At 49.4% G+C, this 14358-nt stretch overlaps 1 protein-coding gene across 1 annotated transcript in view; it reads right to left on the minus strand.

Annotated features, from left to right (window-relative positions):
- Nucleotides 1-14358, minus strand: part of ITGAL (integrin subunit alpha L) — a 218150-nt gene that overhangs the window by 147411 nt on the left and 56381 nt on the right. Inside the window, exon 5 of the mRNA XM_083152209.1 lies at nucleotides 12181-12295. Coding sequence (XP_083008335.1) covers nucleotides 12181-12295 — 115 coding nt within the window. The remainder of the gene's footprint in view (nucleotides 1-12180; nucleotides 12296-14358) is intronic.

Below are 14358 nucleotides of genomic sequence, written 5' to 3' on the forward strand. Positions count from 1 at the left end.
CTGACTCTAGTTTGGTAGTGACGTCCCTTACAGTAGTGACTAGGAAGGGTCTTCCCAAGACAGTGGACTGTACATCTGCTTGTGAGTTGGCATTCCAGTCGCTCAAGGAGGCTCTGGTACCAGCTCCAGGATTGATGACACATATTTATTACCAGGACATTGTGGTACGGACTATTGCATCACTGCACGGACTGGGAGCAGTACTGAATCATTTGAATAATCATTTGATTATCTCCTGGACATGTTAGCATAAAGAAACACAAATGTATGTGCATTACTAACACCTCGCACACAGGATGGCCTGGGACACATCACATACACAAGTTTCCCCATTAACACCTCCACACAGGACTTCAGACACAAAGCCCGCCACCTGCGGTGTATTGGCCACTCACAGGAGAAGGCTGTTTAGCATCTCATCTCCCCGTCACAAAGATTTGCTAAATTCCTTCCTCCAGAAAGGTACAAAGTGCATTTTTAGTCCAGAATGCTTTCCTCAATACAATATACAAAATATATGGTGCAGTCCCAGCTCAGTGCTGAACATATATTTCATGAATACATATACCGGTACTTTGTGCCTTGTGCGCAGCAGCAGGCTACAACTTACAGCAGCACTGCAGAAGGGGTCCTGTCCCAGCTCAGTGCTGCTCATACAGTTTAAAACATGTCAAGTGCTCTTGTCCAGAATGGCTTAACCCCTTCAGTGCTGTGGCCGCCATTAACCCCGTGTGTCGGGCTCTCCAGCCACAATCGGGAATCCCTTAAAGTGTGTCCATGATGTATCGGGAATCCATTATAGTGTGTCCAGGATATATCAGCAATCCATTAGAGGATCAGTTGCAGGATCTGGGAGACTAGTCAGGTGAGGCATGGTGGTGTCAGCATTGTACTGCGGGGATCAGTGGGAGGAACTGGGAAACTAGTCAGGTGAGGCATGGTGGTGGCAGCATCATGCTGCCGGGGTCAGCGGCAGGAAACTGGGAGACTAGTCAGGTGATGCATGGTGGTGGCAGCATCATGCTGTGGGGATCAGCGGCAGGAAACTGGGAGACTAGTCAGGTGAGGCATGGTGGTGGCAGCATCATGCTGCCGGGGTCAGCGGCAGGAAACTGGGAGACTAGTCAGGTGAGGCAGGGTGGTGGAAGAGTCATGCTGTGGGGATCAGCGGCAGGTACTGGGAGACTAGTCAGGTGAGGCATGGTGGTGGAAGAGTCATGCTGTGGGGATCAGCGGCAGGAAACTGGGAGACTAGTCAGGTGATGCATGGTGGTGGCAGCATCATGCTGTGGGGATCAGTGTCAGGAACTGGGAGACTAGTCAGGTGAGGCATGGTGGTGGCAGCATCATGCTGCCGGGGTCAGCGGCAGGAAACTGGGAGACTAGTCAGGTGAGGCATGGTGGTGGAAGAGTCATGCTGTGGGGATCAGCGGCAGGTACTGGGAGACTAGTCAGGTGAGGCATGGTGGTGGAAGAGTCATGCTGTGGGGATCAGCGGCAGGAAACTGGGAGACTAGTCAGGTGATGCATGGTGGTGGCAGCATCATGCTGTGGGGATCAGCGGCAGGTACTGGGAGACTAGTCAGGTGAGGCATGGTGGTGGAAGAGTCATGCTGTGGGGATCAGCGGCAGGAAACTGGGAGACTAGTCAGGTGATGCATGGTGGTGGCAGCATCATGCTGTGGGGATCAGCGGCAGGTACTGGGAGACTAGTCAGGTGAGGCATGGTGGTGGCAGCACTGGGCGCTTACTAGCAAATCTAACGAAACCCTTCCATCGCAGAAGCCACATCACATCTATAAAACAAACTAACGATTCCCCACTCCTAAGGAAGACGCATGACCTAGTCGACGCATTCCAAACCTTTTATACCACACAATACTCGGCTGACCCCTCAGACTACGTACAAATGGACCAACTACTTAGGGACTCTAGACTACCCTCTCTCTCCCAATCCCAAATAGAAATGTTAGACAAAGACATCACGGCTGAGGAGGTGACCCAAGCCATCTCATCCCTTCAAACAAATTTTTGGGGAATATTATAAAATACTACAGCCAGACATTATCCCGACACTATTAGAACTATATCAAACTATCCATAAGTCCCAACCCTCCTATCCCACATTCAATGAGGCATACACAAGCTTCATTCTGAAACCCGGACGTGAATCCACGAAATTGGACTCATATCGCCATATCACTCTCTTAAATGTAGATTTTAAGCTCCTATCTAAAATAATGGCTACTAGAATACAAGCCTTCTTTTCGGAAATCATCTCACCTGCCCAAATGGGGTTTGTCGCGGGGCGGCAGTCCTCGGTAATTACATCCAATCTCCACCCCGATGCCCCACACATGTTGTTGAGTCTGGATGCCCATAAGGCATTTGATACAGTTTCTTGGCCCTTCTTATTCTTAACACTATCAGCCTACTATTTCGGACCTCATTTCATAAATCTGGTAAAATTCTTCTATAACACCTGTGACCGGACGCCTGCCCTTAACTCTGGCTACGCCCTTCGGGTCCACAGATAGCGGTTCCTGGTCTCACGGGACCTGGCCAATAGGGGATTCCCTGTTACCGTCAGTAACCGCTTGTTACTGACTCCACCCACTACGCAGTGGGCGGGGTTATCGCTGCCACCACCAGACTCCTCCTACGTGGCGTCTGGAACCACGGATACCTCCTCAGGTCCAATCGCTGGCACCTGAGTACTACCTGCGTCGACACGCTGCTGGTGTCGACTGGTCCCCCACTGGTCACGGACCAGACCTCTGCTTTGGTAGCTGGCAGAGCGGAGACTCGGAGACGCTGGATGCTAAGCCCAGAACAGCCGGAGAACGGAATTATTGCAATTAATTCTGTTGGTCGCAGATGAAGCAGACTTCTTGGGCAAAAGATGGTTTATTGCCAGTGGATCTGAAAAGATCCCTTCTCCTTTCAGAGGTATACAGCATACAGATGTTACAGCATTCAGATACAGGCAGAAGTACAACTTTGGGCTCACAGAGCCCTGCTTATATAGGCAGAAAACTCTTTGACATTGTCAGATCCTCCCCCATACATTTACAATTTGCATCTCAATCTGATACGTTACTTCCCGTGCATAACGAACCAAGATTACATACTACAAAGGATAAATCCAATTTCCTTAGAATATATAACTTTCAGGAACAGGGGAGATATTTATCTCCTGGTAGCATGTTTACATAACGAAACACAAATGTCTGTGCCTCATCAACACCTCACACACAGGATGTCCTGGGCTCAGGGACCCATCACATATGGTACACAAATTTCCTTATCACCTTTTACACAGGGCTTCAGACACAGAGCCTACTCCCTGCTGTGTTTTGGACACTCACAGACCTTCTGACAAGAGGGGCCGATTAGCATTTAATTTCCTCATCACCAAGATTTGCTAAATTCCTTCCCCCCAGAAATGTACAAAGTGCATTGTAAGTCCAGAATGCATTCCTCAATATTCAATACATTATACACAATATATGATGCAGTCCTAGCTCAGTGCCAAACATATATTACATAAATACATATGATATGTGTGCCGGGTGCCCAGCTCAGTGCTATAACTTACATCAGCACTGCAGCAGGGGTCCTGTCCCAGCTCAGTGCTACTCATACAGTTTAAAACAGGGCAAGTGCCCTTGTTCTGAATAACGGCCAAGCACGGATAGTTAACCCCTTCAGTGCTGTAGCCGCCATTAACCCCGTGTGCTGGGCTCTCCGGCCACACTTCCCCCCCCCCCCCTTCAAGCGGGAAACCAGAGGGCCATGTCCCAACGACTTGGCTCCTGGTCCCGCAGCCCATTTGGGGGTTACTGGGAGTGCCTGGGGGTGTTGGCCCCAGCCTAGACAGTTCCTCCAGACTGCAGTGGGCCATATCCGGTTGGTGCTGAAAGTCCACACAGTCACCACAGTGTCCAAGTCCAAGGCCCCACAACAACAGTCTGTCTGTTTCCCCTAATGAAGGGAGCAAACCTTCATCAGGTGGGTGTTCCTTCACCCCAGTGGGGTGCCAGTAGCACCATCTGTGCCAAAGCTGGTCTGCTGCATACACAATTGCCACCCAGTGTGTCCAAATTGTGGCATACCCCACCTCCCACCATAGCAGTATCCTGCTCAAACAAGCCACAGGGTGCTCCTGCCCACATGGCTCCTCCTGGCTCAGTACTGCTGCCAGTCCGTGCAGTGACGCAATAGTCCGTACCACAATGTCCTGGTAATAAATATGCGTCATCAGCACTGGAGCTGGTACCAGAGCCTCCTTCAGCGACTGGAATGCCAACTCACAAGCAGGTGTACATTCCACTGTCTTGGGAAGACCCTTCCTAGTCACTACTGTAAGGGACATCACTACCAAACTAGAGTCAGGGGCAACTTGTCTGTAGGGCCTTACAGTTTCTAAGGTCAGTACCTGTCTGGGGGTTGTGGGCTGGGGACAGCCTCTGGTTGCCTCTACCTTCACTGGTCTGGGCCTACCCCTGTCTCCTCCCACACTATCCTCCAGGCACTGCACCCCTGTCACTTCTCCCGGGCACCCGTCTGCAACAACTGTCAGACCTGCCCTCCTGTCCTCCTCAAAGGACCTACGTCTTGGGGAACCCACCCGCTCTGGTGTATCCCCTCCTACCTTCCTGACTACCCTGGGCCTGAACCCTTCCTGCCCGGGCACACTCCCCACCCCCACCCCATCAAGGCCGCTGCGAGCTTGGCACCGTATGCCTGTCAGGGATGGGTCAGAGAGCGGAGCCTCCTGAACCCCCTGCCAGTGCCCCTCACTTTCTCCTAAAGGGGGACACTCTACAGGGGCATCTAGGTTGGGATGTCTAGGGTCATTCTGGTTTGGGTCAGTCATGTCAAGGTCAGTGTGGTCACTCATACTCACCGCCGGAGTTGGCAAACCACTAGGAGCATCGCTGGGCACCCTCACAGGATACAACAAGCTGGCACACACATCCTCTGCGTTTCTAGGGGACGTAGGCACACCAGAGGCAAAAGGCATGCTGGGGAGATGCGCTGATCTAGCCGCTGTAGTCTTTTCCTCTGGGCTGGTTGATGCTGTGGTTGGCTGTGCTGGCAGTTGTCTGGCCGCTGTGGTCTTTTCCTCTGGGCTGGGCTGTGCTGGTGTCGATGGTAAGGACTGTAGTCTGGCAGCTTGACTCCAGGCGATGGCGTTAGCAAATGTAGTAACGATTCCACCCCCAAGATCATTCCCCAGGACTACATCTGTTGGGAGGCCATCCATGACGGCAACATCTCGCAACTCTGGTCCAGCCCCCCAATCCAGGTAGACTCTGGCCATGGGTACCTCTCGCTCCGCTCCATCTGCCATTGTAACTTTGGCAGTGCGACCCTGCAAGATTGCAGCAGGATCAATCAGTCTGGGGCTCACCACAGTGATTGAGGCCCCAGAGTCTCTCAGGCCTTCCCCCTGCAGGGGCCCCACTTGGACCGCCTGCAGGTGCCGCCACATATTCTGTAGAGGCCGCGTGGCCATGCAGGTGACCCTCTCCTCTGAGTTCACCTGTTTCCCGCCACACTCCATCGGACTGACTGGAGGGGGTACAGTCTCTGTGGACTCATCTCCACGGGTTAAGCAAGCAAGCTGGGCTCCAGCACTCGGAATTGTAGCGCGAATCTGGGGTGCCAGCAGTGTGGGACAGTTCATCCTAAGATGTCCGATTTTCCCACAGCTGTAGCACTTCTTGACCAGTCGGGGCTCCGATGATCCCTGATTACTCGCAGGGACGCTGCGGGGCGATTGCTGGCCAAGAGCACCCGGGTTGGAAGATGCTTGCTTTGGGGGGCGATGAGCTGAAGAGGGGTGTCCCCCTGGTGGTACAGTCCTTTGTAGTGGGCTGCTACTTGGGCGTTTCAGCCCCTGTGACCGAATTGCCACATACTTGTCCGCTAGCTGGGCAGCCATCTTTATGCTCGTTGGCTCCCGATCTAGCACCCACTCCTTCACTTCCTGGGCACACCTGCGGTAGAACTGCTCCCTGCAGATCACATCAATCAGGGTGTCCCAGGTTGTGGCCTTTGATTCCTGCACCCACTTCACCAAGTACTGCCGCAGCTGGGTGGCAAACTGCTCGTGGGTGCTGCCCGGATTCTTTGGCAAGTCCCGAAACTTTTTCCTGTAGGACTCAGGAGTTACAAAAAACCGTTGGAGGAGGGCCTTGGCGACAACATCATAGTCCCCACAGTCCTCATTGGCCACTCCTCGATAGGCCTCCAAGGCCTCTCCATGCAGGGTGGGCACAAGGTGTCTTACCCACTCCTGTTTGGGCAAACCATGGAGTTTACAAGTCCTCTCAAAAACTTGCAAATGTCCATCAATGTCCCCATCGCTGTCGGCAAACTTGGCAAACTGAATCCGTCCCGCTCGGGGGGTAGCAGCTGACAACGGTCCTCGGGGTACCACGGCCGGTGGTGCCCGCTCCGCATGCCACATCCGAATGATGAGCATGCGTTCTTGTTCCGTTGCCCTCTCCCCTAATTCCGCTAGCCGATCCGCTAGGCTATCCGTGCCGCCCACCCTGGGACACACGGATCCTGGCCCTGCTAGGGAATGTTGGGAAACATGGCTGCTGCTAGAGGGGGCGGGGCTTGTGAGTCTCACCGGGTCCAGATGAAGGTCCTCTGTGTGGCTGTCCTCCTGGACACGGTCACCATCAGCGTGCTGCACCTCCTCCCGACTTGACTCCTCCAAGCGCTTGAGCGCCGCCCTCATTTCGTTTACAGTTGCTTTGGAAGGGATATCCACACCCTTCTCCCGACACACGATCTCGAGGTCATCCTTCGACATTCCATTGAAGTCCGCCATCTTGCGCGTTCTCCTGGCTGCAGTTACTCCTCCCTGAGTAACTCGGCTTCTCCAATCGGGTGACTGAAGAGCCGCCTGGGTTATCCCACCGCCTTGCCACCAATTTCTGTGACCGGACGCCTGCCCTTAACTCTGGCTACGCCCTTCGGGTCCACAGATAGCGGTTCCTGGTCTCACGGGACCTGGCCAATAGGGGATTCCCTGTTACCGTCAGTAACCGCTTGTTACTGACTCCACCCACTACGCAGTGGGCGGGGTTATCGCTGCCACCACCAGACTCCTCCTACGTGGCGTCTGGAACCACGGATACCTCCTCAGGTCCAATCGCTGGCACCTGAGTACTACCTGCGTCGACACGCTGCTGGTGTCGACTGGTCCCCCACTGGTCACGGACCAGACCTCTGCTTTGGTAGCTGGCAGAGCGGAGACTCGGAGACGCTGGATGCTAAGCCCAGAACAGCCGGAGAACGGAATTATTGCAATTAATTCTGTTGGTCGCAGATGAAGCAGACTTCTTGGGCAAAAGATGGTTTATTGCCAGTGGATCTGAAAAGATCCCTTCTCCTTTCAGAGGTATACAGCATACAGATGTTACAGCATTCAGATACAGGCAGAAGTACAACTTTGGGCTCACAGAGCCCTGCTTATATAGGCAGAAAACTCTTTGACATTGTCAGATCCTCCCCCATACATTTACAATTTGCATCTCAATCTGATACGTTACTTCCCGTGCATAACGAACCAAGATTACATACTACAAAGGATAAATCCAATTTCCTTAGAATATATAACTTTCAGGAACAGGGGAGATATTTATCTCCTGGTAGCATGTTTACATAACGAAACACAAATGTCTGTGCCTCATCAACACCTCACACACAGGATGTCCTGGGCTCAGGGACCCATCACATATGGTACACAAATTTCCTTATCACCTTTTACACAGGGCTTCAGACACAGAGCCTACTCCCTGCTGTGTTTTGGACACTCACAGACCTTCTGACAAGAGGGGCCGATTAGCATTTAATTTCCTCATCACCAAGATTTGCTAAATTCCTTCCCCCCAGAAATGTACAAAGTGCATTGTAAGTCCAGAATGCATTCCTCAATATTCAATACAATATACACAATATATGATGCAGTCCTAGCTCAGTGCCAAACATATATTACATGAATACATATGATATGTGTGCCGGGTGCCCAGCTCAGTGCTATAACTTACATCAGCATTGCAGCAGGGGTCCTGTCCCAGCTCAGTGCTACTCATACAGTTTAAAACAGGGCAAGTGCCCTTGTTCTGAATAACGGCCAAGCACGGATAGTTAACCCCTTCAGTGCTGTAGCCGCCATTAACCCCGTGTGCTGGGCTCTCCGGCCACAACACCCCAAACACCTCTTTACTTATTAACGGAACTAAGAGTACACCCATCCGGATGTACAGAGGGACTAGACAGGGGTGCCCCCTTTCCCCGATCCTGTTCAATCTCTCCCTAGACCCCATACTCAGATTAATCGAATCCTGGCCTACTCTTCAGGGAATACGCGTAGGTAACATGGAAATCAAATCGACCGCATTTGCCGACGATGTCCTGATATACATGGCAAACCCCAAAATCTCTTTACGCCCTCTATTAGAACTCCTACGTAGCACAGGTCGGCTGTCCGGGTTCCAAATTAACTTGGAAAAGTCCGAAATTTTGTATTTGAAGCAGGGGTTAACGCGCCCCAAGTGGGCTTCGCAACTGCCCATGAGATGGGCTAAAGGTCGCCTGACCTATTTAGGCATAACCCTGCCCAAAAATATACAAAACCTGTATACTTATAACATAAGTAATAATATTAAAAATCTCGCCAGGGATCTAAACAGAATGGGCCATCTCCAACTGTCCTACCTGGGTAGAGCGAACCTCCTGCGAATGATATACTTCCCCAAACTCCTATATCAACTCCAGGTCTTGCCTCTTCTACTTACTAAACCAGATATTCTCACTATAACGAAACTGTTCCGAACTTTTATCTGGAACAAGGGAAGAGCGAGAATTGGAATGATAAAATTAACTCAACCCAAATGGAATGGCGGCATTAATTTCCCGGACATAATGATATATAACCAAGCAGCGATATTCAGATATCTTAAAGACTGGTTACTCACAAATCATACATACGCTAACCCCGCCCTAGAACAAAACTTCCTACCTCATACCTCCCTAACCGCCTTTTTACACTTAGAAGATAGGGACATCCCTCCGGAAATACACCTCAACCCCCTCCTAATGTCCACCGCAAATTATGGCTAACTTTACGCCATTCTTTCCACTTGAACCCAAACCATACTGTACATCTGCCCTTCCTACGAAACTCTCAATTCCATGATGGTAACGCTCCGCCCCTCTTCACAAGCTGGAGTAGGGGGGATTAAATAGAGTTGGACAGCTAATGAACACCCAGACTCACAAACCACTCACCTTCCCAGAAGCCTCTAAAGACTATCCAATAATAACCGCTCTTAACTTAAATTTTATTCAATAATCGTATACTGACAAAGTTTCTAAACTTATCCAGGAAAGAGATTGGAATAATGATCTTGACAATGTACTTTTGCCCCCCCCCCCCCCCACCTAAAAAAGCGATCTCTACTTATTATAAATTTCTCCATAAGACCAGGGCCGGATTAACAATGGGCCTGATGGAGCTACAGCTCCAGGCCCACTCTCCAAATAGGCCCACATTTCTAGCCCCCGGGAACTGGAGATACCACCAGGCAAAGCTGGAACGTTTTCTCCATAGGATAACATGGGACCCGCTAATTCCGACCCGGTTCCAACGGCTGCCAGTTCCCCCTCCGGCATCACAGAAGCTCAAGGCCTTCAATCTGATACCAGGCTGGTCCATATGGGTTCATTGGTTCTAGAGATATTGCGGGTAAACTTTTTTTTTTAATTTCTGAAATGTAATTTAATGGCTGTTCATGTTGTTTGAGGACAGATTTCCCTGGAACCAAATGACCCAGGTTCACAGGACCAAAATCATTTGAAGCCCACATGTAAATGGGTCAGTTGGTTTCAAAGATATAGCTGGTTGTTTAAAGGTGGGAGGGTTTTCTCTCCCCCTCACACCAGAAAATGCAGAGACTAGGTTGATGTAAAATGTCCCTGCATTTTCTGGTGTGAAAGAGATATTATTTCAAATAGCCGGGACCTGCAGTGCTCTGAATACAGCCGGGCAACCCCCTGCTCTCTGCCCGGCGGTCAATGGCTGTCATTTCTGCCTGGTGGAAGCTGTCCCCCAATTACCACAAGCATGTATTCCCCTTTGCCAATGAGCATGTAATCCCACATGGCAATGAGCATGGAACCCCTGGCAATGAGCATGGAATTCCTGGCAATGAGCTTGTAGGTAAGCAGCACCTATGTAGCATAATTTTTAATAGGCATTATGGTGTTTGGCATAATACGTAATGGACATTATGGTGTGTGGCTTAACATGTAATGGGCATTATGGTGTAAATTTTTTATGCGCGCCTTTGGTGTGCAATGCCCCTGTTTATGAAGCATATTGTGCATTATTGCTCAATCTGTTTGGTATAGTGTGTATTTTGGCTCAATCCATGTGGCAAAATATGAATTTTGCATTAATCTGTGTGGCATAATGTGAATTTTGACTCAATCCATGTGCCATAGTGTGAATTTTGGCTCATTCCATGTGGCATAATGTGTAAGAGGCAAGTAAAGTACAAGGGAGTTACTATTGTGTTACATGATTTGTATAAGGGGTATATGGTGTGGCAAACTTAGGTGACCGCATAAAAGGTGCTGAAATGTTGTCTACCAAGTTTTGGCTTTTAGGATTTTTTTTATGACTGGAGTGCCGCCTCATATCTTAGGACACCTTTGGAGGGCACCCGCCAATATATCTCCCTTGATAATTTTCAGCTCCAGGCCCATTTAGACCTTAATCTGGCACTGCATAAGACCATCGACTACTCATCGCAACGCACAGGCCTTAACCAATGGCTAGAACACTTCCCCTCCCTAACAACAGACATTATATTAAAGACCTTACAGACCTCAATCACGACATTCCCAAAGGCCAAATTCTCAGAAATGTACCTAAATATTTTCCACCGGTCATACATCTCTCCCTCACGAGGATTCCAGATGCAAATTCTAGATTCTCCAGGATGCCCTAGATGCAACAACCCTCAAGCAGCCCTATATCATTGTTTCTGGGCTTGCCCACAAGTTCAGAGATTTTGGGCAGATGTTTGTGACTTTAACAACGAACATCTGGTGAATTACACTCTGTTCACCCCGGAGTGGGCCATATTTGGCATCCTCCCGGAGGAAACTAGGGCCCCTAAACCCATCAGAAAATTAATGCTGGCAATTTCTTCTGCCGCCCGCAAAACGATCCTTCAAGTATGGATCCAACCCTCTCCTCCAGCCTTGGCGATGTTCAAAGACAAACTGTTTTTTATTTTCCACATGGATTGGTTGGAGGCCTCCCTCCAAAAGGACTCCCGTACCAAACAGTTCTTTGCTACTTGGAACACAGTACATGGAAACATTACCCATGTCGACTAAGCAAACTCTCCATCAATGTTTCCAAAATACCCGCTGGTACGAAGAACAAATGTTACTTAGGGGCAGATTTATTAAGCTTGGAGAAGAGATAAACTGGAGATAAAGCGGAGAAAAGGTAAAAGGAGATAAAGCACCAGCCAATCAACTCCCAACTGTCTTTTTCAAACACAGCTGATTGGCTGGTGCTTTATCTCCTTTTACCTTTTCTCCACTTTATCTCCAGTTTATCTCTTCTCCAAGCTTAATAAATCTGCCCCTATATCCTGGAATAATGTGTTCTCTTCTCCTGCCAAAACTGATATTCTGTTATAATAATAAGGAAACCCATGACTGCTATGTAACCCCATCTCATGTATATGAATATTTGATACGTGACTTACATGCTTGAATGTACAGCAATGTAATATGTTTTGATTTGATGCTTTGACTTAATAAAAAGTTGTTTAAAAAAAAATTGCAAAGATCTCCCAAAAACTTTTCTCACGTTGTCATTATGGGGTATTGTGTGTAGAATTATGACAGGAAAAAATAATTTATTCCATTTTGGAATCCCAGCTGTTGTTGTTGGACAGATCAGTGTCCCTGCCAAAAAAACGCTTTCACTTTCTGGTAGGACATCTTTTAGCACACAAAGCAGTAATTTGGTCCATTGAGTAGCCTCTAGTGGTCACTGTGGGTAGTACACCTCATAGATGTGATGAGTAGTTAGACTCATATATACAGATAGATATTACGGTCCGCTCTCACCTTGGTATCCGGGTCGAAGCTTCCCAGAAGGGTTCAGGCTGGAGTCCATGGTGTAGCATGCCCCATTCATGTACAGCATTTCATTACAGTCATGAGGTAAGTCAGAGCCACAGACCTGGTGGGGAACAGAGGATTTAAGCTGAATATACTGGTACATGTTACTAAATGCTGGAGATGACACCTATACATACCTCCCAACTTTTGGACATGCCGGGGCGGGACAGGGTGCGCGCCGGAGATTTTTTTGGGAAGGGGGCGTGTCCTATAATTGCAGCCCTCCCGAGAGGCCACTCCCCCATTTTTTGCCACTGTGGGGCATGCCCAGCAGCTCTATGTGCTGCTGGCCAGCCCCCAGCCCCTCTGCCTGCAAGAATAGACGCTGTGTGCACAGCGTCTATTCACGGACTACAGGGGGGACTCCCAACTGCCCCCCCCACCACGGGACACTGCCGTCCCAAAATACCGGGACATTCCCGCGATGTTGTCCTAGAACAACATTACAATGACAGGGGGTGAAAGCCGGGGTCCTAGAACAACGTAACACTGACAGCTGGGGTCCTAGAACAACATTAAACTGACAGCTGGGGTCCTAGAACAACATTACACTGACACCAGGGGTCCTAGAACAACGTTACACTGACAGATGGGGTCCTAAAACAACATTACACTGACAGATGGGATCCTAGAACAACATTACACTGACAGCTGGGGTCCTAGAACAACATTACAATGACAGCCGGGGTCCTAGAACAACGTTACACTGACAGATGGGATCCTAGAACAACATTACACTGACAGCTGGGGTCCTAGAACAACGTTACACTGACAGCTGGGGTCCTAGAACAACATTACACTGACAGGTGGGGTCCTAGAACAACATTACACTGACAGATGGGGTCCTAGAACAACATTACATTGACACCTGGGGTCCTAGAACAACGTTACACTGACAGCTGGGGTCCTAGAACAACATTACACTGACAGGTGGGGTGACAGCTGGGGTCCTAGAACAACATTACACTGACAGCTGGGGTCCTAGAACAACATTACACTGACAGATGGGGTCCTAGAACAACATTACACTGACAGATGGGGTCCTAGAACAACATTACACTGACAGATGGGGTCCTAGAACAACATTACATTGACACCTGGGGTCCTAGAACAACGTTACACTGACAGCTGGGGTCCTAGAACAACATTACACTGACAGGTGGGGTGACAGCTGGGGTCCTAGAACAACATTACACTGACAGCTGGGGTCCTAGAACAACATTACACTGACAGATGGGGTCCTAGAACAACATTACACTGACAGATGGAGTCCTAGAACAACATTACACTGACAGATGGGGTCCTAGAACAACATTACACTGACAGATGGGGTCCTAGAACAACATTACACTGACAGGTGGGGTGACAGCTGGGGTCCTAGAACAACATTACACTGACAGCTGGGGTCCTAGAACAACATTACACTGACAGATGGGGTCCTAGAACAACATTACACTGACAGATGGGGTCCTAGAACAACATTACATTGACACCTGGGGTCCTAGAACAACATTACATTGACACCTGGGGTTCTAGAACAACATTACACTGACAGCTGGGGTCCTAGAACAACATTACACTGACACCTGGGGTCCTAGAACAACATTACACTGACAGCTGGGCTCCTAGAACAACGTTACACTGACAGATGGAGTCCTAGAACCACATTACACTGACAGATGGGGTCCTAGAACAATGTTACACTGACAGATGGGATCCTAGAACAATGTTACACTGACAGCTGGGATCCTAGAACAACGTTACACTAACAGATGAGGTCCTAGAACAACGTTATACTGACAGATGGGGTCCAAGAACAACAATACACTGACAGATGGGGTCCAAGAACAACATTACACTGACAGATGGGGTCCAAGAACAACAATACACTGACAGATGGGGTCCAAGAACAACAATACACTGACAGATGGGGCCCAAGAACAACATTACACTGACAGATGGGTCCAAGAACAACAATACACTGACAGATGGGGTCCAAGAACAACAATACACTGACAGATGGGGTCCAAGAACAACATTACACTGACAGCTGGGGTCCTAGAACAACATTACACTGACAGATGGGGTCCTACAACAATGTTACACTGACAGATGGGGTCCTAG

The sequence above is a fragment of the Crinia signifera genome, chromosome 7, assembly GCF_055691185.1.
Source record: "Crinia signifera chromosome 7, ASM5569118v1, whole genome shotgun sequence".
Lineage (NCBI taxonomy): Eukaryota > Metazoa > Chordata > Amphibia > Anura > Myobatrachidae > Crinia > Crinia signifera.